We start from the raw sequence: 25584 nt of genomic DNA, 5'->3' as shown, positions 1-25584 counted from the left end.
GAGATCAGGGCGATCCATCGTGCGGCGCTCTTTCTCCTCCCTGCCTTCCTTATAGGAGATAGCCAGGGAGGAGAAATCGAGCGCTGCACGGTGGATCGTCACCCTGTCGCCTTTTCTGAAGAGAAGCAGAGTTTCGGGAAGTTTTTATAAAGGCTTTGCGATTTTAAAGTTTAATTTGTCTTGGTGTTTTTTGTTTGTTTTTTTTCAATGTAAAAAAAAAAAAGATCACCACAGTCACCACACTGCCTTTCTTCATTCATTTCTATGGCCTTTTTAAAGGCGTATTTATCAAGGGGTGAAAGTTCACCATTTTATAAATACGCATTTAAAAACGTAGAAATGAGTGGAGAAAGAGGAGGTTTTTCATACTAGCGGACTGTGGTGATCTCTAACTTCACTCTGATAAATATCCCCTTTTGTATCAAGCACAAACATGTAGATAAGTATGAGGTTAGAGAGGCCATTTAAGTGGGTTGTATTACATTTACAGGTAAATCTGTTTATCTGTCAGTGAGCTCTATATCCACAGTGTTCTGCAGTTACAGTATTCTTCACTTTTCACTATTGTTACTAATCGTGCTTCTTTTCCTCCAGCATTACAACACATCACTGTTGGCAGCAGCTGCTGCTGCCGCATCAGAAGAACCGGATTTGCTTCATTCTTCGCGTTTCTTCCCCTACACCTCTTCCCAGCTTTTCTTGGACCAGTTAAATGCAAGCGCAAGCTCTTCTTTGCCAGCAACTAACGGGAGCAACAGTGGCAGTAACAGCAGCTTGGTATCGTCCAACAGTCTTCGTGAGTCCCACAGTGCCCCCAGCCGTGGGCCGGCAGACAGCTCCTCACTTTATGGCATCATACCAGATGTTATCTCTTTGGACTGATTGACAGATGCAGGACCCCCTACCACCTGATTTCTTTATTTTATTAATTTTTTTAAGGGAAATGCTAAAAATACAAAAAAAAGCTAAATACATGTACAGAGAACAGAACTATATTTTCAGTTTTAATTTTGTATATAAACCGAAGACTTTAATCATCTGATAAAACTGAGACCTGTTACTCACTCTCCCCCCACTTCATTTTAATTTTTTAACCTAACCCCAGAGATTGACTCTTGGCCTGGAGATTTCTGACTTTTTTTTTTTTTTTTAAATAAATAAAGCTCCCCGGTGTTGCTCATCCCACTGCACTTCACAGCAGCCATCATATTGGTGTGATCTGAGCTGCCTCTACCACTTCTAGTAATCCATACTGAAGGATTCCGTGAAAACCGTCTCAATCAAATCTGCACTTCTTTACGGCAATCCAGGTGAGCTCTGGGGCAGTACAGATACTCTGACATTGGCTTCCCCTTTTAACCCAACAACGATTGAGTTTGGAGTTTCAAAATGCTTTGCTGCCAAATGAACAGTTCAGAATAAAGCACTTCAATCTGCAATCAGCACTAAATAAATGTCAGATTGTATCTATTATTTGGCCTGGGCTGAGCTAAAAGTGGATTTAATTCATTGTAGTCCTGGCACAGGCACTTGAGTGACAATAAGATGGTTGTCCCCTTCCTGTTTGGTTCCATCTTTCTCATCTGCTGTCCAATCTAAGAGAGATTTCAGTTTCAGCTACACCTCCTTGCAGCATTTAGTAAACCGCTAGGAGTTTGGTGTATTATTACTCTCTGTATTCACCTCTGAATATCCATTTGATAAAAACAAGAAAATGAAAATGACCGCATCGTAGCAGTCCTACCCCCAACAGTTCTCTTTTTACTGAAATATTGTATAAGGCTTTTAACCTGATGTTTATTTACCCTCCCCCCCAAACAGAAGAGCAAATAGGTATAATTAAATGACACTTTAAGCAGTATTCATTGTGTGGTCAAAGGGTGGGTAACCTACTGTAAAGCAGAGGGTGTCATTATATCTGCCTCAGGATCTCTATAGCATCCCCCCAAAACTTCAGCTGTGCGTGTGCGAGTTGCATCTCCCCGTTTTTTTAGTTAAAGGAAAACTATACCCCCAAAATAATATGTTACAAAATATTAAGTAACATATTAAAGAATCTTACCAAACTGGTATATCTATATTTAAGTAAATATTGCCCTTTTACATCTCTTGCTTTGAGCCACCATTTCGTGATGATCTGTGTGCTGCCTCAGAGATCACCTGACCAGCAGGGATGGGCGAATTTGACCCTTTTTTTTTTGTCGCACGACGCCATACAAGTCTATGGGCGTCATTTCAATTCTCCCATCCCTACTGACCAGAAATACTACAACTCTAACAGGAAGAAGTGTGGAAGCAAAACATACAACTCTGTCTGTTAATTGGCTCATGTGACCTAACAAGTACGGTTTGTATGTGTTAGGATCCCAGGGGCGGCCATTATTTTTTAAAATGGCAATTTTCTATTTATGATTACCCAATGGCACATACTACTAGAAAAGTATATTATTATGAAAATGGCTTATTTACATGAAACAGGGTTTTACACATGAGCTGTTTTATACAATTATCTTTTTATAGAGACCTACATTGTTTGGGGGGTATAGTTTTCTTTAATATTCTTCCCCCTCCCTCCCCCCTACAGACGTTCCTTAGAATAAAGGGATTTTTTTCTATGAAAGGTTTAGGGTTATGGGGACGTAGAGTTTCAGGTGGTTTATGCACTAGAAGGTTTTCATCCAGTCGTAGTCTGACCCGTGGCTGAGCTGTTTGCAGTTTTATTTTATGGATAGTCAGTTTGGGGAATTTTTCCCCATGAAAGTCTGATGTTCACGTGGATAGAGGCCTTTGCGTCTATCTGGGTGAAATTAGAACATAAGGTGTATTGCTTTTTGTGTCCATACCTGATCTTTGTATTTTCATACACACGCAAGTGGAAGACATGAACTAACAGTGAAACCTATGAACCATTTCATTGGTGCTGATGCCACATAAAAATTCCAGTACAATATATCGCAAGACTTTTTATTTTATGGAAGTAAAAGGGATAGTTCAGCTGTAAGTTAAATTTTAGTATGTTATAGAATCTTCTATTCTCATTCTTCTGAGGTTTTGCCTTCCTCTTCTGCTTTTCTCCATTTTTCAAACAGGGGTCAGAAATCCCTGAACCCAGCAGCCAAAAGGCTCTGTGAGTCTACAATTTCTTTTTTTTTTTTTTTTTTTTTTCTGCTTATCTTTCTATTCAGGCTCTTTGCTTATGCATATTCCAGTCTCTCATTCAAACCACTGCTTGGTTGCTGGGGTAAAGTGCACCCTAGAAACCAGCTGCATTAACCTCAAACTGGAGAGATGCCTAAATGTTTTAATAACCACAGCAATGAAGGCCAGTGGCAGATTGTCTCTGATTTTCACTATGTTGTACGGCAGTTAATATAAAGAGCTCTTACTCACGCGTGTTTTTACCTGCGCTCCCCTGCGTTCCGTTTTTCGGCGTTCAGCCGCAGGGGAGCGCAGGAATAGACGCGTTTCATGATTTCAAATGGGGCTGTACTCACACAGGCGCGTGTAGGCGCCGAACGCAGGTTGAGACGCAACATGCTGCATTTTTCCTGTGTTCGGCGCCTGTGTGAGTACAGCCCCATTTGAAATAATGAAATGCGTCTTTTCCTGCGCTCCCCTGCGGCTGAACACCGAAAAACGGAACGCAGGTAAAACCGCGCGTGAGTAAGAGCCCAAAGGTGGCCTACCCGGTTAAGACCAAGCACCAGATAGCCGTTCAATTCCAAGCCGCATAGTTGCGGGACAAATATGCTGATCTATGGAAATGAATTCCAAAATAAATTTTATGGTGAGCCAGTTCCCTTTAAATTTTCTCATGGATTAGAAGCTGCAGTTGATCCAATCAAGGCAAGGAGAGATTCCAATGGAGATATGTGCGTAAGGACTGAATTACTGAATGTTTCTTGTTTGAATGTTGGGGTTTTTTTTATCTGGACAAGCACAAGTAAAAGCTCCTTCCATGAATAAGCCTAAACAAAGAGGACTTTTCTGCTTTCACCGGTCAGAATGAACATGTTATCCATAAAGCTCATGCCAGACACCTCTTGGGTTGTTGGTATGAGAGCAGAGAGTGCAGTGGGATGGTTGCTGTCTAGCTCACTAGAAGGATTGTGTGCGGCTTCATTTCTTACTTTAAGCTAAGTTTGCCAGTGTTGGGGACAAGGTGCTGCTTATTCATTAGGCCCATAAGCAGCCGAGTGGGCAGGAGTTGATGTAAATATTACAAATCAGATCTTATTGCTGGTTTCTGTGGACTGAATTTGTAACTCATTGCCTTAACAATGTTTCCGTATTGGCATGCCAGACCAGCTGAAAAGCTTTTAAACAATGTATAGTAGGCCAATGTCAGTTTGTATAAAGTATCAAGTGAAAATATTTATTACTTGCATTGGACACAATTGTTTACCTATTGAATGTTATCTGTTTCTGTAGCAGTCTTTAGATGTAATAAAACAAGCATTCTGATGTTGTCTGACTTTATCTTGAGCGGTGCAGTGGTACAGTCCTCGCAGCTCCAGTCTATTTACAGCCCTGGGATGGTGATGCTCGGTCCCCGGCCTACAGGCACATGGAACTAGGGATGCACACGAATCCAGGATTCAGTTTTGTATGCGGCCATTTTCAGCAGGATTCGGCGGAATCCTTGTGCCTATCCGAATCCTTAAAATCACGTGACTTTTTGTCACAAAACAAGGAAGTAAAAAATGTTTTAAGCCGCACACTTCCTGTGCAGCTTTTTTTTTTTTTCCTCCTCTCTGATTAACATTTGCAATTTAGGATTCAGTTCGGTATGCAGCAGAATCTTTCACAAAGGATTCAGGGATTCGGCCGAATCCAAGATAGTGGATTTAGTGCATCCCTACATTGAACACAAGGCAAGAATAAAACATTAAAGAGAAACACACACATATATATAGAGGGAGTTTTACCTATTAATTGTCACCACTAGAGTTCCTGATCGGCTCATCCCCCTTTTCTGTAATCCATGTCCCATAAATGTTCTGGTAGCCGACTACTGAATGTGGTAGCCTTATGGTCCGGTATCCAACTGATCCTCCCAGAAATTGAATGGACAGACTTCATACGAGGGACCATCTTTCAATTTCTCTATTGTGGAGAAACCTGAGAGTTTCTCTTGAGTTGCACAACATTCCCATAGACTTTAGAGAGAGCAACTACATAATCTACAATACTAGAAAGAGTAGGGTAGGACTACACGGACGTTTGTAAGGGGGAGGGGGCGTTTTTGGCGTGATCCGATGCGCTGCGACAAAACACGTGACGGAAATGAGGTAAGAGATCAAAATGTTGGATGCAGACGCTGCGCCTGCATCCAACAGTCGTGTCGGATCAACGCTGCGACTTCACATTTCTATCTCCATATATAACCATATTTCCGTCGCATGTGATTTGTCCCAGTGCGTCGGATCGCGCTGAAAATGTTCGTGTAGTCCTACACTTATTTAGACGGGTGCTGCTGTGCTCTGGTTTGAATTTATCTCCGAAGCTTTTTAGCTCCCAAATTCTTTGAGATTTTTTTTTAAGTGAACCTTTTCTGCTCTTTTCAATCTGCAAAATCTTTTTGTCTCAACTACTGATGAATCAGACCTACAGTTTAGAATTGGATTTACACTGCTAACATGGAAGATTGCAAAGTATGGATGCACCAAATCCAGTATTTCGGTTTGGGATTCAGACAGAATTTGGCCTTTTTGAGAAAGATTCAGCCAAATCAAGTTCCTGGCCAGTCTGAATCCTTAAAATCATGTGACTTTTTGTCACACAAACAAGGAAGTTACAGTTTTTTTTTACCCTTTCCTTCCCCTAATTTGCGTATGCAAATTGGGTTTCTGATTTGGTTCAGGATTAGCCCAAATCCCAAGAAAGATTCAGCCAAATTAAGTTCCTGGCCAATCTGAATCTTTAAAATTGTGACTTTTTGTCACACAAACAATGAAGTTACATATTTTTTTTTTTTTTTTACCCTTTCCTTCCCCTAATTTGCGTATGCAAATTGGGGTTCTGATTTGGTTCAGGATTATCCCAAATCCCAAAATAGTATATACTGTGCTCCCTTAATGCAAAGTGCATGGAACTGGCCACACAGTTTTCCTACTATAGGGATTCAGAACCCTTGGATGCAATGTTACGGATATCAACCCAACCAATAGCTAGTACTAGCCCAGGGGAAATGTTTATTTTACTGTATATTCCACATTTATATTAAATTTATATTGGTGGCATTTACAGGTATGGGACCTATTAAACAAAATCCTCGGGACCTGGGGCGTTCTGGTAAATGGGTCTTTCCGTAATTTGGATCTCCATACCTTAAATCTACTAGAAAATAATTTAAACATTAAATAAACCCAATAGGCTGGTTTTGCTCTCTATATGGATCAATTATATCTTAGTTTGGATCAAGTACAAGCTACTATCTTATTATTATAGACAAAAAATAAATCCTTTTTCAAAATTTGCATTATTTGATTATAATGGAGTCTATGGGAGACAGCCTCTCCGTAATTTGGACCTTTCTGGATAATGCGTTTCCGGATAACAGATCCCATACCTGTATTGTACTCCCTACTTAGTGGTTCAGCTGTACTTTCCTGTACAGATTGTGCTTTTATTATATATATATATCCCAAATCCCAAAGCCAGCAGGTTATAGTTGCCTGGGTGCAGTATCAAAAACGAAATTTCCAACGTACAAGCAAGATCCGCACTCGCAGGTCTTAAAAATGAATAAAAGTTTTTATTGTAAAGGGCTAACGTTTCGGCCTCCTCCGAGGCCTTTTTCAAAAAGGAGGAGGCCGAAAAGTTAGCCCTTTAAAATAAAATATTGGATTGAATGCAGGACAGCGGTGTGCATTTCTGGCAATTTCTTTATTGTAAGGTAGGTACAACACATTGTTATACGGGATGTCATTTTACATTTGGCTGCAGGGACTTGTATTGGGATCACAATGATTGTTCATTTAGCCAGATCAGGCTTTCTACACTGTATGGGTAAGCCAGGTCTGCCAACCTCAAAGCAAATAATTCCAAACAGGATTTGTCAGCTCAGTGATAGCAATAGGAGTTTTATTTGCAGCAGCTGGAAAGTGGTGGTAAATATGATATCAAGGCTTTGCAAGGTGGTAGTAGTTAATCTAGGGCTGGGAAAGGTGTAGTGTTGAGGAAGCTGAAGTTTGACTTCCATACAGCAAGTTGACTATTAAACTAAATACAAATACTTTATGGGTCTGTAGCTTTCTTGCAGTTCAGTAGTCAGGCATAGGAAGTGTGACATTCCTTACAAACTCTTCATATTTCACCATCCCATCTGGTCCGACTTTAACACCTTTTAGGAGATCATCAACTGAGAAAAGACAGACATGTTAATGCATTCAACTGAGAGCAGATAAAGCGATATTTCATTCACCCTGCAAATTTGGGTATAAGGCTCAGATCTGTGCTTGTAAACCAGCTCTTCTGGGTGCCTAGTTGGCCACAGGGACATTAAAGGAGAAGGTAAGTCATCCTGCACTTGGGGTTGCCAAATGTTACGCACCCCCAAGTGATTGTATTGACTTACCTGAAACCCGGTGCTCCTATCAGCAGAAAACTGCACCGGCCCAGGGTTATACCGGTGAGCACCAACGATCGATCCTCTTCCGTCTTCCACTTTATTTGCGCAGCTGCACATGCGCAGTAGAACAAAAAGCCGAACATTGAAAAAAAAAAGTATGGGGGGTTATACCAGTGATCATCCCGGAGCGATCCTCTTTAGGCTTCTTCTTGCTTCAAATTTCCCGGGACAAACGCATGTGTAGTTGAACAAAATAGCCGACTTTTTAGTTAAAGTTTGGCTTTTCGTTCTACGGCGCATGTGCAGCTGCGCGAATAAAGTGGAAGACGGAAGAGAATTGATTTGTGCTGCTCACTGGGCCAGTGCAGTTTTCTGCTGATAGGAGCACCGGCCCGGGGTTTCAGGTTAGTAAATACAATCACTTGGGGGTGCCTAACATTTGGCACCCCCAAGTGCATGATGCGTTTCCCTCTCCTTTAAAGGAGAACTAAACCCCCATAAAGAGAAAAGCCCACATGCACTGAGCTCCTCCCCTACAGTCTGTTGCTTAAAATAGTGTCCCTAGATGTAACACTGACCTATTGATGCAGAATAGCGCAGCGGAGTTCTCATGTGCCATCTGCCGTATCTTCACACTTTTCACTAAGGAACCGCCGACACTGAGCCTTCTGAAGCATGCAACATGTGCAGGCAGTCCAGTATTAGAGGCAACCGTGCATGTGCTGGAAAGCTTCATAAATCACCAATAGGATCCGAAGATACAGATGGCGTCCATGAGCTCTGCTGTGCTACTCTGCATCAATAGGTCAGAGTTACATCCAGAGATACTTTTCAAGTAATAGACTCTGCAGGAAAGGGGGGGGGACAATGGAGCTGGGTGCATGGGAGCTTCTCTCTTTACAGGGGTTAAGTTCTTTAAGGAGTGATTTGCATGTTGCTGCCCATATTTCCTTTTGTGAGGGTTATGTGAATAGGTGTGATGCATGCATATCTTTCATTGTAAAAAGGCTCTATTGCTCTACAGCCCTTCTCGCCCTAACCAGGTTGGTTTCTCTACTTCTCTCTTCTGTAGCCGCTCTACTCTGAGCAATATATTGTGCCAGACATAATTCAGAAAAATGACTGCTTCTGTTTGATCTGCTGTGTGAGGAACCACGGCCACAGGGAGGGACAACACAGATTGAGGAGGGTCCCACTCTGGAAGCAGAACAGAGGTGCTTCATATCACTAGATCACAGATTTGAGAATGTTACTTTAGTCCAGGCCTAACTGCAGCATGGAGTGATCCAGTGGATCCAAGGCAAAAACTGTAAGTCACATGGTTACTATATTGCAGAGTGGGTCATGGGTGGGTTGCACTGCACAGAGCTTTTTGCATTACATTTTATGGTTAAAAGGTGTAGTTTTTATTTCTAAATTACACTGTTAACACTGCAAATAATTCACTCTACCATGTAAAATGTTAACCCTGAACCAGCAAGTGTATTTTTGTTTTAGTTGTAATATTGGTGTGTAGGCAGCCATCTCAGGTCATTTTGCCTTGTCGTGTGCTTTCAGAAAGAGACAGCACTTTAGGGGGCAGATTTACTCAAGGGCGAAAATTTGGCAGCGACCCATTGTGACACTTCGCCAGGCGAACATTCCCTCAGACAGCGCTAATTTACTGGAATGCGGAGTTTCGCCGTGGGTGATGTTTCACTAGCGTTACTTCGGCAATGCGACCAATTGAAAGAAAAGATGTGCTGTCGTTCATTTCTGCCTAGCGCAAATTTGCTAGAGGTCTTGCGCTCAGGTAAATTTGTATATGGGTGGAAATTTAAAGTTGAATTCACTTATATGTTGCAGCAAATACATTACATTACACAAGTCCAAGGAACCTTAATAAAGACAATAGAGTAATTATAATGCCCTACACATGAGCCCACTGTATAGTTAATGTTCCATATGTTAGAAAATGTATGGGGGAACTCGGTTACCCAAAAAAAAATTTTAAGGACTTTGCAGGCTATCAAAGGAAAAGACGCCAGCGTTTTGTTTTTTTTGCGTTTTGAAGCTTTTTCCACAAAAAAATATGATGAAAGTAACAGAAGATTGAGGAAGATATATGCACTCCAGTGCACTTCTCCTGACCTGAGCTGGCGGAAGAGGTAATGTTCAGTAAAATCCGAATTTTAGTGAATTTGCAGAGTAACGTCCATTTGCCAGAGCAAATTTCGCCTGGCGATGAGTGCGAATGACCGCTAGCATCTGTCTCTTTTACTAGCGAAGTGACGCCTGCACCCATAAATTGGTCCCTATGGGCAGTAGCGAATTGACGCTAGCATTAGCCACTTTGCCCTTGAGTAAATCTGCCCCTAGGATGGAACTGCTTTCTGGCAGGCTGTTGTTTCTCCTACTCAATGTAATGGAATGTGCAGCAGTGGGACCTGGATTTTTACTACTGTGTGCTGTTCTTAGATCTACCAGAGAGCTGTTATCTGGTTATCTTCCCATTGTTCTGCTGATGGCTGCTGGGGGGGGGGAAAGGGAGGGGTGATATAACTCCAACTTGCAGTGCAGCAGTAAAGAGTGACTGAAGTTTATCAGAACACAAGTCACATGACTGGAGGCATCTAGGAAACTGACAATATGTCTAGCCCCATGTCAGATTTCAAAATTAAATATTAAAAAAATATCAGCTTGCTCTTTTGAAAAACAGATTTCAGTGCAGAAGTCACAAAAATTTCCAGCTGTCTCATACATATTATCATCGAGTCAGTTAAAGACAATATCTAAGGGAGTCTCAATCGCTTTTTTGAATTGACTCTGCCCTATAGTTTAATGGTAATACATGTATATAACCGTTTACCAATGTACCATTTTTCCCCCTCCCTTCCCCTATCCTTTGTCTTCTGTACCCCAAACCCCTATTTGTATCTAAAACCATAAATGAAGATATTACTAAAAAATATCTCCTTCCCAAGCACTAATTCTCCTTTGTGGAAATGGACTTTGTATATAGTACATTGAAATGTACTTATAGCAACACAGCATTTGCTATGGGTCAAGAATACTGTCTAAGTGTTAAACCTTGCCTATAGATACCAATATTCCCCCTGCATGTGTCTGAAAGGCAGTTGCTGAGATAATGTTGTATATGTTTGAAAAGCTTCCTTTTCAGCAGCCAGAGTTAGGTACCTTCATTGGGTGTGAGCTTCTCCCCCATCTGAGTGAGTTTGGCTCTGAGTTCTGTCAGTGGGATGACTCCTTTCTTCTGCTTGTCCGACATTAACATGGCCACCATGATCTCGTTCTCTGGGTCCTGCTGCTTCTGCTGCCGGTATATGATTGCTAAGAAGGTGGAAAAGTCCACTTCCCCATCCTTGCCTGCAAGAAAATTACAAGTAAAACAGCAATCTTGTTTAGAACTTGCATTATCCACTATCGGTAGATAACATTCACCCCCTGCCCTCCAGCCTATGCACCGACAAAGCGCCAATCTTTTCTGTTGCTACAGATTAATTTCCTTGCTAAATGCCCATTAGTGACAGAGAAGAGAGAAGTCTGAAAATCACTGGTAAAGTCATATTTTAAGATGGGGGAGAGGTTCTAAAGGGACAGTCTAGGGATTTTCTTAGACTTGCAGGGAGCTTCCATTTAAGATCATGGGGTAGATTTATCAAAGAGTGAAGTTAGAGATCTCCTCAGTCCGCAGAGTGAAATACCGCCTCTCTCCATTCATTTCTATGGGATTTTTAAAGGCGTATTTATCAAAGGATAATAGTGAAAGTTCACCAATTGATACGCCCCATTTATTAAGGGGAAAATGCCCAGTGTTTTGAGGGGACAGGCTACCCTTGCTTGGGTACAGCCACCACCAATGTTTTTAAGGAATATTTACAGAAAAAGAAACCAGTTTGAAACTGGTTCTAGGAGGGGTGATCTTTGCTATTCTGCCCCTTATGTCCCACCACCTTTTCTGCCCAGACCATCAATAACAGTATGGAGGTTTCTAAGAATCTGAAGGCATACTCTCCCTGTCCATGTGGGCACATCAGTCTGCAGTGCACCCAATTGGCCTGTGTATGACCATCTATACAAGGAACAGAGCACAGCAGGTTTTTCATATGGGCAGTCCCCAGTCAGAGCTGAGGGACAGGGAGGGGTGCCCAGGCTCTATTCTGCCTCAAGCAACACAACATATTGGATTGTCTCTTCCAGTTTCCAATGGTCATAGACCTCAAACCCTTCTTAACACAAACATTGCTTCAATATTTATCTTTTTTAACTATCCAGCCCCCACCCAACCATAAAAATAAATTCTACCTTTAACAATGTCCAAGTCTACTTGTAGTTGATCAGTAACCTCACTTGCTTAAAAGGGCCTCCAGTGAGAGCATATGGCATCTTACAGCAGCCCCTCTGGCATATACCCAGAACTCACAGATTGGGGGACTTCCTTTCATAGTAGATGTATTAGAGCTCATTAAAATAACTGATTCCAGTACAAACAATATCTAATGAAATAACTGCCTTTTGCACAAATCCTGCATGTAGAAAGACGTGATGTCTGGTGATTTTAATAGAGTGAGCTCTAATACATCTTCTAGACAAAAGGAGCCCCCCTATAAGATATATTGGATCTAACTGTCGATGATTATCTGACACCCAACTGCTGCATGAAGACAGAAGGAAGAGAAACAGATGCTGAGAGAGGAATAGTGAAGATGAACTTGATTATTTCAGAAACTGCAGATTTTTTAATTGATTATATATTTAGAAAATGTCTTATTTCAGTGGGATGTATGTTACATTTTCATTATTAATAGTTCAATAGTTCCTCTTTAATAAAATTTAGAGCATGTGATTGAAACAATTAAAATTCCAGTTTGTAGGTGCAAAAAAGGTTCTCCTTAATGTTCCCAGGCACAACAAGGTCCCATGGAAATGGGTTCCCTTTGTGATTCATCATAACTGTACCCTGCAACACAGTTTGCAAGCAGACTGAATTCCCAACACAATTGTTGCACCCAGGTATTTACATTTCTCCCTTTAGTTCATACCGATTTTGTGGACCTGTAGGTGTCGTGTGACCTCCCCAGGTGTGGGACAGGTTCCCAGGCATCGCATGACAATCAGAAGGTCCCCGGCCGGGATTTTACCTTTGCCTTTCTTATCATAGAGAGAAAAACATTCCTTGTACTCTGTGCAGAGGAAAAAAAAAGGGGAAGGGACAGTGAGAGGCTTCAGATGGACACAAAGTACATGCCAAAATAAACATCCAAAAGTCCTTAGATTTAAATAAAGATATTACTAGAAAATTTGTATAAATAAACTTTAAATAAAATTATATTAAAACAGCACAATATATTTTATCCTGCTGTCTTTGTTTTCTGCACTTTTTCTGGGCCAACATGAATGCCACTTTAATATACAGTGGCCCTATCTGATGTAACCTGTATCCAGTGCTTGATATATCAAATAGGGTCTGCTAGTCTGTGTAGTCCTACATAATATACTGGGCTACAATTTCCTCTACTGGTTGAAAAACTGCCTAATACCTAGATGAAATGGCACCTAAGCAAAATGGCCCATAAACGCCTACAAGCTTTTATACTTAAAGGGGGTTGTCATTTAAAAAATAAATAAATATATATATTTCTAATATATTATTAATATATAATATATTCATATTATATTTTATATTTAAAGGAGGTTGTCATCCTTATTTAAAATATATATATTTCTGATATAAAATATATAATATATTAATAATAATTTATTCATTTATATAAAAAAAATGACAATTTTTTTTTCCTTCAGGTTTCTGCCATTGCTGGGTGATACTTAGTTCCCAGGTTCAGGGAGACTATTGCCTATCCCATAACGACACCTATTTATATAATAGCCCTCTTACAGCTGATCTGGCAAATCCAGTGATGATAAAAGGCACTAAGTTTGCCCTGGAGCAGTAACCCCTAGCAACCAATCAGCAGGTTTACTGGTCATCTGTTTTATAGCAAATATCTTATTGGTTGATAGGCTGGGTCGGACTGGGCTGGCGGGACACTGGGAAAAAACCCGTTGGGCCAGACCTGCACCACCGATCAGCTGTTGCGCTGTGTCTTTCGCACATGCGTGTGGAGCAAGTTTGGAGGTTGGGAGGGGGCCCCCAGGGACTGCCAGTAGGGACCTTCATTTTGCAGCCCTTGTGAGCCCCCAATGCTCCAGTCTGACCCTGTTGCTAGGGGTTACTGCTCCTGGGCAAACTTAGTGCCTATTATTACACACAGATGTAAGTGCTCTGCCAGGTCCGGGTGATGACCATGTAAGTAATTGGAGCGTCAATTAAGTGCCATTGCCCACTAATTCTCTCCCTATTGTCTGTGACCTACTGAGGAGACTCATATTGTTTCCATTTAGCACCTACCCAATATCCCATGTTTAACTCACTTTGAATTTCATCCTGAGACAGAAACTTGGCCTGTGGAGAGAGAAAGGGAATCCAGTAAACCTGTGGGCACAGCCAAAGGGACAGCCAGTGCTCAGCACTTATTCAAACAAGGCAATGTCTTTGGACACAAACAACGGTTTATGTGCAGCACGGAATGAAACCTGGTGGCAGATTGATTGTATATCCAACTGGGAAACGTGGGATTCCCATCTGTTCTATCTATTTCCATGCCATTGTTCTCCGGCAGTCACGTGCAGGAAGAATGGACTGGGACAATCAGCAGAATAAATAATCAAATCCTAAAGCTGAGGGGTACTGGTCATTGGCATTGATTAAAATGAACCAGCATTTGATCATTTGGCCACCTGAAGTGTGACGTACAACTGATGCTTCAGTCACATATGTATATTACAGAGCTTTACATAATCTGTACTCTGCCCCTCTCCCTCTCAGCCATAACGCCCTTTAACAAAATCAGAAAAATTCCTTAAACACACAATGAAACTACACAGCAACTGCAGATCCTCTATGAGAGTGAATATATCAATCATCACATATTCAGAGAGGCAACTGACGTTGAACAGACTCCATGGGATGGGGCAGGAACACTCCCTGCAATACCAGTTACTTGTATTCAGCAGATGGATATTTGATCCAAATGGATTATTTGTACATGTGGTCCCTTATCCACACGCCAGCTGTGCACATCAGCCCTGTCTCTCCCTTATTAGACCCTAGAAGTGGGTAAGTGGGTGCTGCTGTAAGTTACTCACCATCTTGTTCTTGTGAGCTGCTGTTTCTCGATTTCTGCACGAGACAAAGTCCACACAGCAATAACTTGAAAACACTGAGAAGCAAATAAACTGCTGCTATGGCAGCTCGGGATTGGATTCTACCTTCCTATCCCAGGTGCAGGAGCAGCAGGTTCCTATTACTGTCCTTTAACTGCTGTTATCTTACACCTTCCTGCCCATCAAATATTTATGGCGTAAAGGTAATGGAGCCTCCCTGCTGTTCCAGGGACGGCAGTCAAACTGAATCCTTTTTTAGTGCATTTAATTCTTTACCTCTGAACATGAACAATGTATGCATTGCTTATGGATGTTATTATATTAACATTGCTATGGAGTCGCTGCTCTACACCATTTATGAGACAGAGATGCTAAAAGTCAAATAGCTTTTATATATAAAAAAAAACATTTCAAAAAGAATGTGTACAATTTACAGTGCCTTTGTATATCTAGACATGGACTGATGCAAGGGGATAGAATTCATTATCAGGAAAAACAGGCCCTTCTAGCTGATTGGCTTATACAGGGTTTGGGAGGCAACACAGGAAAGCAGAAAAAAGCTGAAATGAAGTCCCGTTAAAATGTAAATTCTTTTGAAAGAATTTTAAAAAATTGCATGTTTTAAAACAACTCTTTATCTCTTTGATTGATAAACGATAAGTCAATAATGGGTGTAACAGTAATGGCACACGTTACTTTCACTGATTATCTCAGTCCCAAAGATTTACTTTGATTGCCCTTCAAGTCAGGATTTCAGGTACCTGCCTCCAGATAGAGGCACCCCGAGGTGGGTCAGCCCCACTGCTAAAGAACCACTGCCATAAATGCTACAGAAATAAAACAATAGATTTCAGATCCATGGCAGCTGTGACAGAAAGCTCAGTTTTAAAGATATCTTGAATCTTAGCCATAAAGCATGACAGATTTACTCCTTTTCAATGCTATAAATATCTGGAGCTGCCGTTGGCGGGGGATGGGGGGCACTGATAGATTGAGCACAAGCCCAGAAGTCTTTCATTACACAAATGCCGAGTAATGAAGGAAGGAGACACAGCAGCGACTGGGAATTCACTTATAAGTTAATTGCTTCTTACATAGAAATGTTATACTAAACATCACACATTGTTTCCACACGTAAACAAACAGTATATCTGAATGTGCTCCTTCACTACTGATCTACTCTGTACAGCAGGATGAAGGCTTGGGAAAATACTATGTGCCACTAATGCCCTTACGCTGGTCTCGGTTATCATTCTATGCACAAACCTTTTATGAAGGGAACACAAATTCCTAAAAAAAAAAAACAAACATAATCTGCCTAAAACTATGGGCTTTAACTTACTGTAATAGATTTGCCTATATATATATATATATATATATATATATATATATATATTATAGTTATACAGGAGCAGTGACCAGCTCCATGTTGTAGCTCCCACCCTTCCCAGCTATAGTCAGGTGATCCCACTGGTGTCTAATAAAAGGGCAGCCAAGTTTGGGAGTTTTACTTTGAAAGCAGCTAGTAAGTTGCAGGTAAAACGTATTCGTCCCTTTTATAAAATGTATAATTAAACCATAGAATTCTTAATGAATCAGATGAAAATTGAGCATAGGACTGGCCAGATATGGGATGACTTTGACGTAGTTGGCCAGCTTAAATATATTGCAATATATGGACAAACAATCCCTGTTTTGTTTAAAGGGTAAGGCATTTTTCAGTAGCAGTATGCACAAAATGTCTTAAATATATTGATAATGGGTGGGATAATGAGTGCTGAGGACTCTTGTATTTGTACAAATTCGTCAGGAGCAAAAACAAACAAACATTGCTCCTGACGAAGATCCCTGTGGGGCTCGAAACGTTGAGGCTTAATAATAAAACATTTTTTTTGTTTTTTCAATAAAACCCTGTGAGTGCTGCAATCCTTTTTCACTGCTTATTTCCCATGCTGGCACCCAGGTATTAATTTTGTCAACGGAGTGCACCATTCCTTTGGTTATATATATATCACAGGTGTTACGAAGAAATAATGGTGTTTATTGAATCAAAAAAGAACAACTAACGTTTTGGCTAGCACTCTAGCCATAATTTCCTGGAAAGTAATGGGGGAGGACATAAAGTGTGGGAAAGTAAAGAAAGTGTACTATCGCCGTGCCAATAAAACACCACTCTGTTGTACAAGAGTGGTGTTTTATTGGCACAGCGATAGTACTTGCTGACTAAATGATTACCTGTCACGATTCACTTATTCTGCTACTGTACACTTTCTTTACTATCCCACACTTTATGTCCTCCCCCAACAACTCTTGGCACCATTTTCACTGACGTGGGTTTAAATTCTGTGGGTTTATGGGTTGTCTGAATGTTTGTTTGTATACTCCTGACGAAGATCCCTCTGGGGGATTGAAACGTTGAGTCTAAATAAAAACCATCTTTATTTTGAACTTCTAAAAAAACCTGTGAGTGCCGCTACTTTTTACTTTTGCATCTATTCCACACTGGTGGGCACCCAGGTATTCTCCTAAGTAAACGGTGTGTGCACCTTGGGACTGTGTGTATATATATATATATATATATATATATATATATATATAATAAAGATGTCAAATATACATAAAATAAATGCCACTCTGTTGCGGAGGCATTGAGGAGAAATGAGTAAATAAAATATGGAGTGTCCATCTGTTGCTGTTCAACTGTCCCCCAAAAGCAGAAGTGGAAGCTCCCGGTCAGCTCTGTCTTCCAGTCCCTTCTACAAAGGGGTACAGACTTTAGTGCAAGCTATTGATATGCAGGGTGTAGAAGGCCCAGGGCTCTGGAATATAGATCACCCCAGGGTATTTCTTGCGCAGAATCTGGTCATTCCAGAGCCAGACTATCCAGGCGGCAATAAAAATGAGAGTAGCAGAGAAGGAGTAGAGAAGGAAGAGGCCATTGCTGTCCAGGTGTAGGCCCTTGCGCTTTTGATGCATGATAATTGCCAACATTGCAAAGAATGTAAAAATGAAGATAATGAAGATCTGCCCTTCAGTCACAAGGTACCTGCAAGACCAATAAATACAGGGGCTGTCAGAAATAAAAGGTGAATCCCCCTAATAAACACATATCCCACAAGAGCCCAATAAAATGCATTCAGGGCTGGGAAAATGTAATTTAATTTAATTTGCCGTTAATCAAGGGATATCATATGAATCGCTTGGTATATTGTGGTTAGGCACATGCAGCCCCTTTCCTTGTGAGGAATCACAAACAGAGCAGTGATCTTTCAGGTGTAATTAGAAGGCGAGTGACTGACCAGTAATAGAGACTGCTTGGAGCAAGCAAAGTCCAGGCCGACAGTGGCATCCTGCTCTCTGCTCTTATTTTGGAGAAACAGCCAGTGAAATAGATGAACAAGATGAGGAAGAACGGAATGTACCTGTGCCAGAAGAGAATGCACTTGTGTTAGCAACAGCCCTGCTGTTTGAAAGACAAATCCCACAGATCAAGAAAGGGGAAGTTATCTTTTTAAAAATATATATTTTGCAGATGGGAATATTATGAGAATATTTGATTATGTGTCTTTCTAATTGGCTTCCTACTAATCTGAAATCTATAAAGCAGATTGGGTGGGAGGGTATATTTGTATAATTATTATGTGAACTAGAATAGAAATATCAAGAATGGCAAAGTGAGGTTAATGACCCCTTTAAGCGAGAGTAAAGAAGTAGAGCACATCTGCAATAAACTTCCAGCCATAAGAGTCATGGCAAATGCTGGCAAGTTTTCTGCATAGACATTACAGTGCCACTAGAGTGGCAGACCCTTTACTGTATGTGTAATGGTAAGGACACACGGGAAGATTTGTCGTTTTTTCTAAACATACCACCAACTGAAAGACGCGATTTGGAATCGCCTGTAGCTCCAAAACGCACCGAGACCCTTTTTCGAGCAATTTGTCAGAAATAGCAAGTACATAGAAAAGTACTGAAATCTCCTAGACGCGCACACGCATACAGATAAGTAGCCGCGATAGTATTCAAATTCTTACGCAAGCAGAATGACGAGTGCACGTAAGGACGCCAGTAAATGTCGCGGCCGGAACAACATTCTTTCAAACGCTCGAGGCAACACGCCAAAGACAACGCCGAGGCCAGTACTACTTCCGTTTCTTGCTTGGGAGGAGCAAGTACCGCAACAAACCATGGGATACAAATCCCTCCATGTCAAAAGTCGCTCGAAATCTTCCGTGCCAAAAAGACTATCCTCTTGTCGCAGCGACTCGCTTTTTAAAAATGCGGGCGACAAATCTTCCCGTGTTTCCTTACCCTAAATGTAAAATAATTGGAGGGGACATCCAATAGACACTATAAATAAACTGCATGTAGCCTGTGATGATGGAGTTTACCTTTGCAGATCAGTGAGATTATATTGTTATAGTGCTGATTAAATGTTATGAAACAGTTGGATTTCACACGGCCAAGGTCAGATGACCTGTTTGGGACTCGCTCCCTCCCGATATCCTAGCACAGGCATCTCAATAACATGACAGATGTCAGGTACATCCTTACCACATGGAGTGTCCCAGATATTCATCGTAGTAATACAGTAACTCAAAGGAGTCGACCTGTTCGTGAGAAAAGAAGAGGAATGGGGGGGGGGGGGTGAGAACAAGAATATACAGATAAATATATCCCGTTATGTCTAATATCATATTACAGTTTATTTGGCTATTAAATCTATGACATGCAAGGTATCATTAACAACTGCAAGCACAACGTACTAAATGCAAAAATGACTACAATTGAAATGGGTATATATAATTTATGTGATGGTGTGTGTATGGATGTGTGTGTATGGATGCTGGGTTTTCATTTGGAGGGGTTGAACTTGATGGACTTTGGCCAGCTTCAATGAGGACACACCCATCATCCTTCCACCCATCAACCTATGTACCATTTATTTCAAACCCTGCAACAATTTTAAAGAATCAACCTTCTCCTGCATTTACACCTCTTCCCAAATCCACCATTAAAGTACCACCTACATCCCCTGTCCACAGTGCACTTCAAGACAAAGGCACCACACAACTACTGCCTTTATGCTGAGGAATCGCCCTCCCAATGCATCCAAACTAGGGGCCAACCTACTCCAAGAAAAAACTGTCCACCTCTGGTATTCATCCATAATGGCTAAGCACTTACCTCTGATATCCATACTGAGAAACCCCCTGCCATCCATACTGAGAAACCCCCTGCCATCTACATCAATATGGAGATGTAGCTGGCAAGATGTATCTAAATTAGGGATGCACCGAATCCAGGATTCGGCCTTTTTCAGCAGGATTCGGATTCGGCCGAATCCTTCTGCCCGGCCGAACCGAATCCGAGCCCTAATTTACATATGCAAAGTAGGGGCGGTGGAGAAATCGCGTGACTTTTTGTTACAAAACAAGGAAGTAAAAAATGTTTTCCCCTTTCCATCCCTAATTTACATATGCAAATTAGGGTTCGGATTCGGTTCGGTATACGGCCAAATCCTTCGCCAAGGATTCGGGGGTTCGGCCGAATCCAAAATAGTGGATTCGGTGCATCCCTAATCTAAATTAAGGAACCAACCACGGTCTTTATAAGCATTGCATATACCATGTACGAGTACTAAGGGATATATATTTATATTATCTCTCTCTCTATACAGTAGAGGGCCTGTGTCTAGGGCGGCAGTTTTTGCATTTTTCATTTTAGAAAAATAGATTGCAAATCTAATAGTGGAGGAAGCTGAAGTGGGTCACCCTGTGATTCATGGGGGCATGACATCATGCATAGCTGAAGTGAAGTCATGTGTAGCAGAAGCGACGTCATATGTAGCCGTAAATGTGACATCACTTCCACAAATGGGGGGGGCACAGTTAGGGTGAAACTGGACCTAAATACAGCACTTTTGAGAAGCCAACACTCCACTATATAATTTATCCTCCTTCTCACCAAGGTTGGCGGTGTTAGGTTCTGCATGATTGGATTATCCCGCACAGAGAGATGAAGTTGATATCCACTGAATATTAGCCTGTGATTGACGGAGTCTCCCACTAGGTGGATACTTGCTCCCATAACAAATGTTATGATGCTTACATAGATCACAGAGTTTGGAAGAGTTTTCGGAGACCTTTCTATAAGCTGCAAGAAAAAAAAAACAACATTCTGTTTAATGAAAGACAAGACCTTTACAAGAAACCACCATCCAACATGACTACTCCATTGCCTGGAATTAGTGGCCATACCTTCAGGAGCAGAAGTGGCGTTATTATATTATAAGCCATGTGGAAATAGTCTCCTGCGCTGGGTTTATTAAGTGGAAACCAGTCGAGCGGTAGGATGATCTGTAAAGAAAAGCAGGCAACAAAACCATAGCGTGAAGCATATTCTGTGTTTGCCTAATATAGAAGTGATAATTAAAGGAACGGTTTTCTTATATATAATTAGCCAAGCATCATACTCTATACCCAGACCACAGTGATCGCCAACTGGAAAGATTTTCGAACATGTACAATATAATGTCACTTTATTAGGGTAACTTGCCTACCCGATTCATTTCCTGGACCTTGTGAAGCCAGTGCTGTAAATCATTAGTGTCTCGCACCTTTGGGACCAATTAACTTTTAACAAAGCATTTTGCTTTAAAGAAATACTCTTCTTTTAACATAAAATGTAAATATGTGCTGTGCCAAGTCGGGCTGTAAACCAAATAGCATGTAATTAATAGCATTTGGCAGATAACACAGGCCGTGACCATGTGAAAGCTGCTCCGGTTTCCCAACAAGATATGGTATCCAAAGAGATCCACCCATGCACCAAGCAAGAGCAACCTCTGCATTCTATACTAGGCCTCCATTTACACCCTCTACAGTAGGTTTTCAGAACTCTCCCTCTGCAGTAGGAAACAATTAAAGGGGTCGTTCACCTTTGAGATAACACTCTTTACAACTGTATTTTTATGGAGGAGCAAACAAGTATAAGCATGACACACCCTATGTTTATTGAGCATATACAACTGGTTGTAGCTGTATAGATTCTTTGCAATAACACTACTGAGCAGTGCCCATGGAACAGAGCAGTAAATGAAGCTGGGAATACTTGCCCAGATTTGGCTGTTTTCTGATCCTTTTGGAATGCAGATATTCTATCCTATTTGAATACATCATCTGCTGCCATTGCAGCTCTAAAGTGAACAATTGAACATGGCCATGGGCTTTAATGGCCACTTGTATAGTATTGTTCAGTTTATCCCGTAGGCCAAGGTGTGAAGGAAGTAAATCGGAAGTGACATCATCAGAAGTAGGTGTGGTCAGAAAAAAAGGAGTAAAACAGGAAGTACTGTCATTGTAAACTGGAAGTTACATCATCGGACGTAGGCGTGATCAGAAAAAAGGAGTAACAATTGCTATTGAGAAAACCCGCGGCCCGACACCGAGTCTATACCCGCACCTGGAACTTCTACCCGCAACCCGCAGGTTTTTGCAGGTAACCCGCGGGTACCCGACCTGCTGCAGGACTCTAGTCTGAATAGGGAGATAAATAATACAAATGTTAATTAATGGTGGCCCAACTATAACAAGGGACTGTGCAGACCCATGGGGATAGGACTGTATATATCTAGCTGATCACCATCCAGATATTGGCAGAGCAGGCTGAATTCAAAATATGGACTTGAATAAACAGGTATACCAGCAGCTACATCTGATACACTGTTTAAACGTTTACACATTATTATTAATATTAAATATTTATAAAGTGTTAATATATTCTGCAGCACTGTATGATATATATCGATTGGGCATTGCAAGATAAACACAATGCATACTCCAAATAAACAGTGTGGGCTATAACAAACACTGGCTGAGTTGTGCGTCTGTGTGGGGCCTATTAAAAGATTTTGCCAGGACTTTTGCATGTACATTCTTTTTTTTTTCTTTCATTTTATACACTCACCATTACAATGGGCCGTCCAAAATCCAGAAGCCAATTCTGCAGAGTGAAATAGAACCAGAGGTCCAAGTGGAAGGGCGAGGTCCTGCAGCCACCATCTGGCTGAGCAGAGCTAAATCTTAGATAAAAGGAGAGGAGGGAAACCAAGCTATTTTTCATAGGGATGGCAATGAATACATTCACTGATCTTATGAGTACAATGTAAAGGTGGCCATAGACGTAAAACAATTATGATCTTTCTTGGAAAAGATGTTTCCATGAAAGATCGTTCGCTTCAATACACACGTGTAGAGCTGAATCGTCAGATATACAGGCAGAAACAATAGAATTCTACCTGTATCTGACAATTCAGTAATAACAATAACCAATGTTAGGTTGCCTTCAAAGGGGCCAATCAAAATTTTCCATCCAGACCGATATCCAAGTCTTCTGCCGATATCAGTTGGCTCTTTTCCCACCATACACGCACCGAATATCATACGAAAATTCGTTTTGTACAATATTATCTGTGCGTCTATGGCTTCCTTACTGCCATTGTTTAACTAGCTGTGTTGGCTGGACAGAGTGAACATTTCTTAAATACAACAGTAAGAAAAAAAAAAACCCAAATGGGATGCTCCATCAGTCCAGTAGTGCCCAGGAGAGGGAAGAAATATTTGAGTCCAACAGTACCAATTTAATATTGAGCATACAATTATTTTTCTACCCCATTTGCCAGACACAGGAAACACAGGAAATATCTCTAAAGCAGCCCCTTTGCTTGCACATACATAGTCAACATTGTAAATGATGCCTCTAGATGTCTCACTGACTCCTGAGCCCCAGGCATGCTCCTAAGACAAGTGCAGAAGGTGTGGCAATATTGCCATCTCTTCTTATTTTTATACTTGTTATATAGAATAAGTATTTTAGGAGTGCAAAGGTTCTATCACAACTATAGCTGCTATATTGACCAAAGGCTAACAGCTGATGGAGGGCAAAGAGCTGAACTCAAAATGGGGACAATGCAGTCTCACAATAACAACAAAGAGATGTGTAAATAATTATCTAATAACTGAGATATGGTGCTGAGGAATAGGGGGCTGCACTGAAAACTATAATACAGAGAGGAATGCATCCAATAACTGTAAAACGGCACCCCACAACTATGGAATAGGGACCTGCACCCAACAACCATGCAATGGGGAAGGAATGAACCTTGGGGGAGGGCTGCATCCAAAAACTATGGAAAAGAGGGCTGCAATAAAAAACTATGGAATAGGGGGCAGTACCCTCTTCTCTCATTACCTCCTCACATGCTCGCATTCAAGACTTTGCAAGGGCTGCACCCCTCCTCTGGAACTCTCTCCCACAGTCTGTCCGACTTTCTCCCAACCTTTCTGCTTTCAAGAAATCTCTGAAAACGCACTTCTTTCGAGAAGCCTACCCTCACTCTACTTAACTACCACCCACTTAATTCGATCTTGCCCACTCCCACACCTTGTGTATTACTCCCTTCCCTTTAGAGTGTAAGCTCTATCTGCATGGGGCCTTCCTCACCTTTTGTACCGGTATTGATTGTGATGTATGTAACTCCATATGTTCTATGTATGTAATTCATGTGATTTAGTTGTATAATCACATTTACTTTACAGTGCTACGCAATATGTTGGCGCTATATAAATACATGTTAATAATAATAATACCCAAAAACTATAGAATTACGGGGCTGCACACAAAAACTATGGAATAGCGAGCTGTGCCCAAAAACTATGGAATAGGGGGTGGTGCCCAAAATCTACGGGATAGGGGGCGGGGCCCAAAAACTATGGAATAGGTGGTAGTGCCCAAAAAATACAGTATTAGGGGGCTGCACCAAAAACTACGGAATAGGGGGCAGAGCCCAAAAAACAATGGAATGGGGGCAGAGCCAAAAAAACAATGGAATAGGGGGCGGAGCCCAAAAAAACCAATGGAATAGGGGCGGAGCCCAAAAACAATGGGCATGGGGTGGAGCCAAACAACTATGGAATTGGGGGTGGAGCCATAAAACTATGGAATAGGGGGCGGAGCCCAAAATCACAGAATAGGGGGCAGAGCCCAAAAACTATGCAATAGGGTAGGTAGCACACAAAAACGAAGAGACAGGACACACCCATAGTTTAGGGATGGAGGGGCAAAGAACTACAGCACAGGGGAATTGTTGGTGCCCCATCTCTGGGAGACATAGGCGTGACTAATGAATACAAAGCGCACATCACGCGCCAGAAGGTGATCGGCGACCCCAGCAGTTGTGCCGGTCGGACTGGCGGAGACACACGCAGAACACAGTTTCTTGTCTAACTTTTCCGGAAGAATAACAGATTGCGCATGTGATGCGGAGGAAACCCCAGACCGTGATGAAGGCGATGAGCCGGTGGAGCACGTGGATCCTAGTCCCTACCTGCCTGCGAACCCCTGGGCCGCCTGATGTCGCCTCCGCACCGAACTCTGCATCCTTCTCAACCCGCTGCCGCCGATCTCTCTGGGCTAATGGGGAGCGCGTGCCTGTCTTCCGACTGTGCATCTGATTGGCCAGCAACCTGCACTCGCTGGCCAATTACACAGCAAAAGGGGCGGGAGACGCACGTAAACCAGTGATCCTTAATATGAAGCTTCACGGCTTTCTTTCAAATGTAGCTGTTCATAGTATATCCATGATGCGATGGTCACGTGCTGACCATTTAGGGGTAACTAGTGGGAAATCCATAGAACTGGGGACAAAATCACGCCAGGAAAACCAAATTTCCGTGTTGCGGAACCATAGTACAGCTGACATGTTTCCAGGGGAGCGTACCTTTAGG

General features: G+C 41.6%; 3 protein-coding genes across 5 annotated transcripts in view; 1 reads left to right on the top strand and 2 right to left on the bottom strand.

Annotated features, from left to right (window-relative positions):
• pias1.S (protein inhibitor of activated STAT 1 S homeolog) overlaps positions 1 to 1921 on the top strand; it is a 28316-nt gene extending 26395 nt beyond the window's left edge. For both annotated transcript variants that reach the window (XM_018255238.2, XM_018255240.2), the window contains exon 14: positions 595 to 1921. In XM_018255238.2, coding sequence (XP_018110727.1) covers positions 595 to 882 — 288 coding nt within the window. In that variant the 3' untranslated portion in view covers positions 883 to 1921. The remainder of the gene's footprint in view (positions 1 to 594) is intronic.
• Positions 1922 to 6866: 4945 nt separating this feature from the next.
• calml4.S (calmodulin like 4 S homeolog) lies at positions 6867 to 16226 on the bottom strand. Its single transcript, XM_018255237.2, has 5 exons — positions 14780 to 16226; positions 14006 to 14036; positions 12616 to 12756; positions 10751 to 10939; positions 6867 to 7363 (listed from the first exon to the last, which is right to left on the bottom strand). The coding sequence occupies exons 1-5, from the start codon at positions 14780 to 14782 to the stop codon at positions 7266 to 7268; spliced, it is 462 nt and encodes a 153-aa protein (XP_018110726.1). The 5' UTR covers positions 14783 to 16226; the 3' UTR covers positions 6867 to 7265.
• A 591-nt stretch (positions 16227 to 16817) lies between these two features.
• On the bottom strand, positions 16818 to 25324 carry cln6.S (CLN6, transmembrane ER protein S homeolog). 2 transcript variants are annotated; one of them, XM_018255235.2, is made up of 7 exons: positions 25185 to 25324; positions 22766 to 22880; positions 21058 to 21156; positions 20765 to 20953; positions 19352 to 19407; positions 18097 to 18219; positions 16818 to 17843 (listed from the first exon to the last, which is right to left on the bottom strand). In XM_018255235.2, the coding sequence occupies exons 1-7, from the start codon at positions 25235 to 25237 to the stop codon at positions 17573 to 17575; spliced, it is 906 nt and encodes a 301-aa protein (XP_018110724.1). In that variant the 5' UTR covers positions 25238 to 25324; the 3' UTR covers positions 16818 to 17572. The 2 variants fall into 2 exon arrangements, with proteins under 2 accessions (XP_018110724.1, XP_018110725.1); XM_018255236.2 differs by lacking the exon at positions 22766 to 22880 and having other exon boundaries at positions 25185 to 25311.
• Positions 25325 to 25584: the final 260 nt, after the last annotated feature.

The sequence above is a fragment of the Xenopus laevis genome, chromosome 3S (genome assembly GCF_017654675.1).
Source record: "Xenopus laevis strain J_2021 chromosome 3S, Xenopus_laevis_v10.1, whole genome shotgun sequence".
Lineage (NCBI taxonomy): Eukaryota > Metazoa > Chordata > Amphibia > Anura > Pipidae > Xenopus > Xenopus laevis.
The sequence above is the reverse complement of the archived record's forward strand: the minus strand, read 5'-3'. Positions and strand labels throughout refer to the sequence as shown.